The 1660-nt window shown below is 50.5% G+C and overlaps 1 protein-coding gene across 1 annotated transcript in view; it reads left to right on the forward strand.

Annotated features, from left to right (window-relative positions):
- DCLRE1B (DNA cross-link repair 1B) overlaps positions 1-1087 on the forward strand; it is a gene marked incomplete at its 5' end in the record, with an annotated part of 1418 nt that extends 331 nt beyond the window's left edge. Inside the window, 3 exon segments of the mRNA XM_010285639.1 lie at positions 1-71; positions 190-287; positions 290-1087. The exon segment at positions 1-71 is cut by the window's left edge and continues 17 nt beyond it. Of these exon segments, the coding sequence (XP_010283941.1) occupies positions 1-71; positions 190-287; positions 290-1087 (967 nt within the window).
- Positions 1088-1660: the final 573 nt, after the last annotated feature.

Raw genomic sequence — 1660 nt, forward strand, 5'->3', positions numbered from 1 at the left:
CTCGCGGCAGCATGCCACGCGCCAGGCCGCCCATGTCATCCGCATGCACCCACGCCACCAAGTTGTCATTGGTGAGTGCTGCCTCATGCCACAGTGCACTTGCCTTCCCCTCCTGTCGGCGGAGCCTCTGGAGGGGCTTGTGCCCGTCCTGCCCCATCCCTGGTGTCCTGCTCATGGCTCTCCTCACAGGTGTGTACAGCTTGGGGAAGGAGACGCTGCTGGTGGACTTGGCAGTGGAGTTCAGCACCTGGGTTGTGGTGAGCCCCTGGCGCCTGGAGCAGATGCGGCTGGCGGGGCCGGCCGCTGGGGTTGGCTGCTGGAGCTGCCTGAGGTGTTCACCAGTGAGGAGGGGGCTGGCCGGATCCGTGCTGTGGATGTCACCGAGATCCGCTGGGATACCCTCGTCAGCTGGAACATGCTGCACCCTACCATTGCCATCCTCCCTACTGGCAGGCCCGTGAAGGTTACCCACCCCAACATCCACCTCATTCCGTACTCTGATCACTCATCCTTTTCGGAGCTGTGCGAGTTTGTGAAGTGGCTGAAACCTTGCTCGGTCATTCCAATTGTGAGGGGTGGCATGTGTCAGGCTTACTTTCAGAAATACCTGAGTTCTGCACCCCAGGCACTTCCTGACCTCAAAATCCCAAAGCCTGTGCAAGAGTCTGTACAGCAGCAAAGCAAAAGGAAGGGGAAGGAACCCATGTGTCTCTTGAAAAGAGCTGCCTGGCATCCTGTGCCCCGAGGAGTTGTTTATGAGTCCCCAGAGAAATATACTGAGAAATCTGAAGAGTTCACAGGTGTTAAGGTTCCTCAGCAGAACTACTGCGAGTCAGCTTTCTGCTCGAAAGAAGGTTGCACTTGTCACACGGGCAAGGAGAAAGGGAAGGAAGTGCTGAGTGGAGAACGGCCAGGAGTAGCAAGAGCAGCTAGTGCTGTTAGCCAGGGACCTGTTTCTGATGAGCACTTTCCAACTGAATTTGCAGAGCAGTATCTACTCACTCCCTTAAATGTCCTAAAGCAGAATTCCTCACAGAAATTTGACAAGCTGGTAGAAGATTTCTTTAAGAGGGGAGAAGCGTCCTGAAAAATTGAGTGACACTTGCCAGTGCCAAAGCAGTTGATACCAGTGATTCTAGAGGTCTTGCTACCGCATCCTGTTCTCTGTGTTCAAGTTTCCCATCAGGAAGAGAGGAGCTCAGCTATTGGGCTCTACTTTTTTTACATCTTATTAGAGGACAAGGAGGAAATTAGAACCAGTTTGTAGGTGTTAGATATTTATTTATTTATTTATTTGTATATCTCTGTCTACATCTGTTTGGTCTCCACACTACAATCAAGCAGTGTGGTCCCACTGTGTGTGCCTTGTATCCACTTTTTGCCGTGACTTACCCGTCTCTTGTGACAAAAGATACTGCCAGGTTGATTCAAGCTGAGCTGCAGGGGGTGTCAGCTGCCTGCAGCTGAAGTAGTAAATGGAGTTAGATGTGATGAAAGAAGGAAGAATGGGGAATCTGAGCGCCCCAAAAATTCTTCTTTGTATATGTCTGTAATGCCTCATTGACAATGAGTGGTTCATTCCAAGATGCATTACAGATATTATGTATTAAGGTACATTTAAATAATGGTGCTTAAAGAAATCTAGAAAATGAAGTGCCTC

The sequence above is a fragment of the Phaethon lepturus genome, unplaced genomic scaffold, assembly GCF_000687285.1.
Source record: "Phaethon lepturus isolate BGI_N335 unplaced genomic scaffold, ASM68728v1 scaffold46690, whole genome shotgun sequence".
Taxonomy (NCBI): domain Eukaryota; kingdom Metazoa; phylum Chordata; class Aves; order Phaethontiformes; family Phaethontidae; genus Phaethon; species Phaethon lepturus.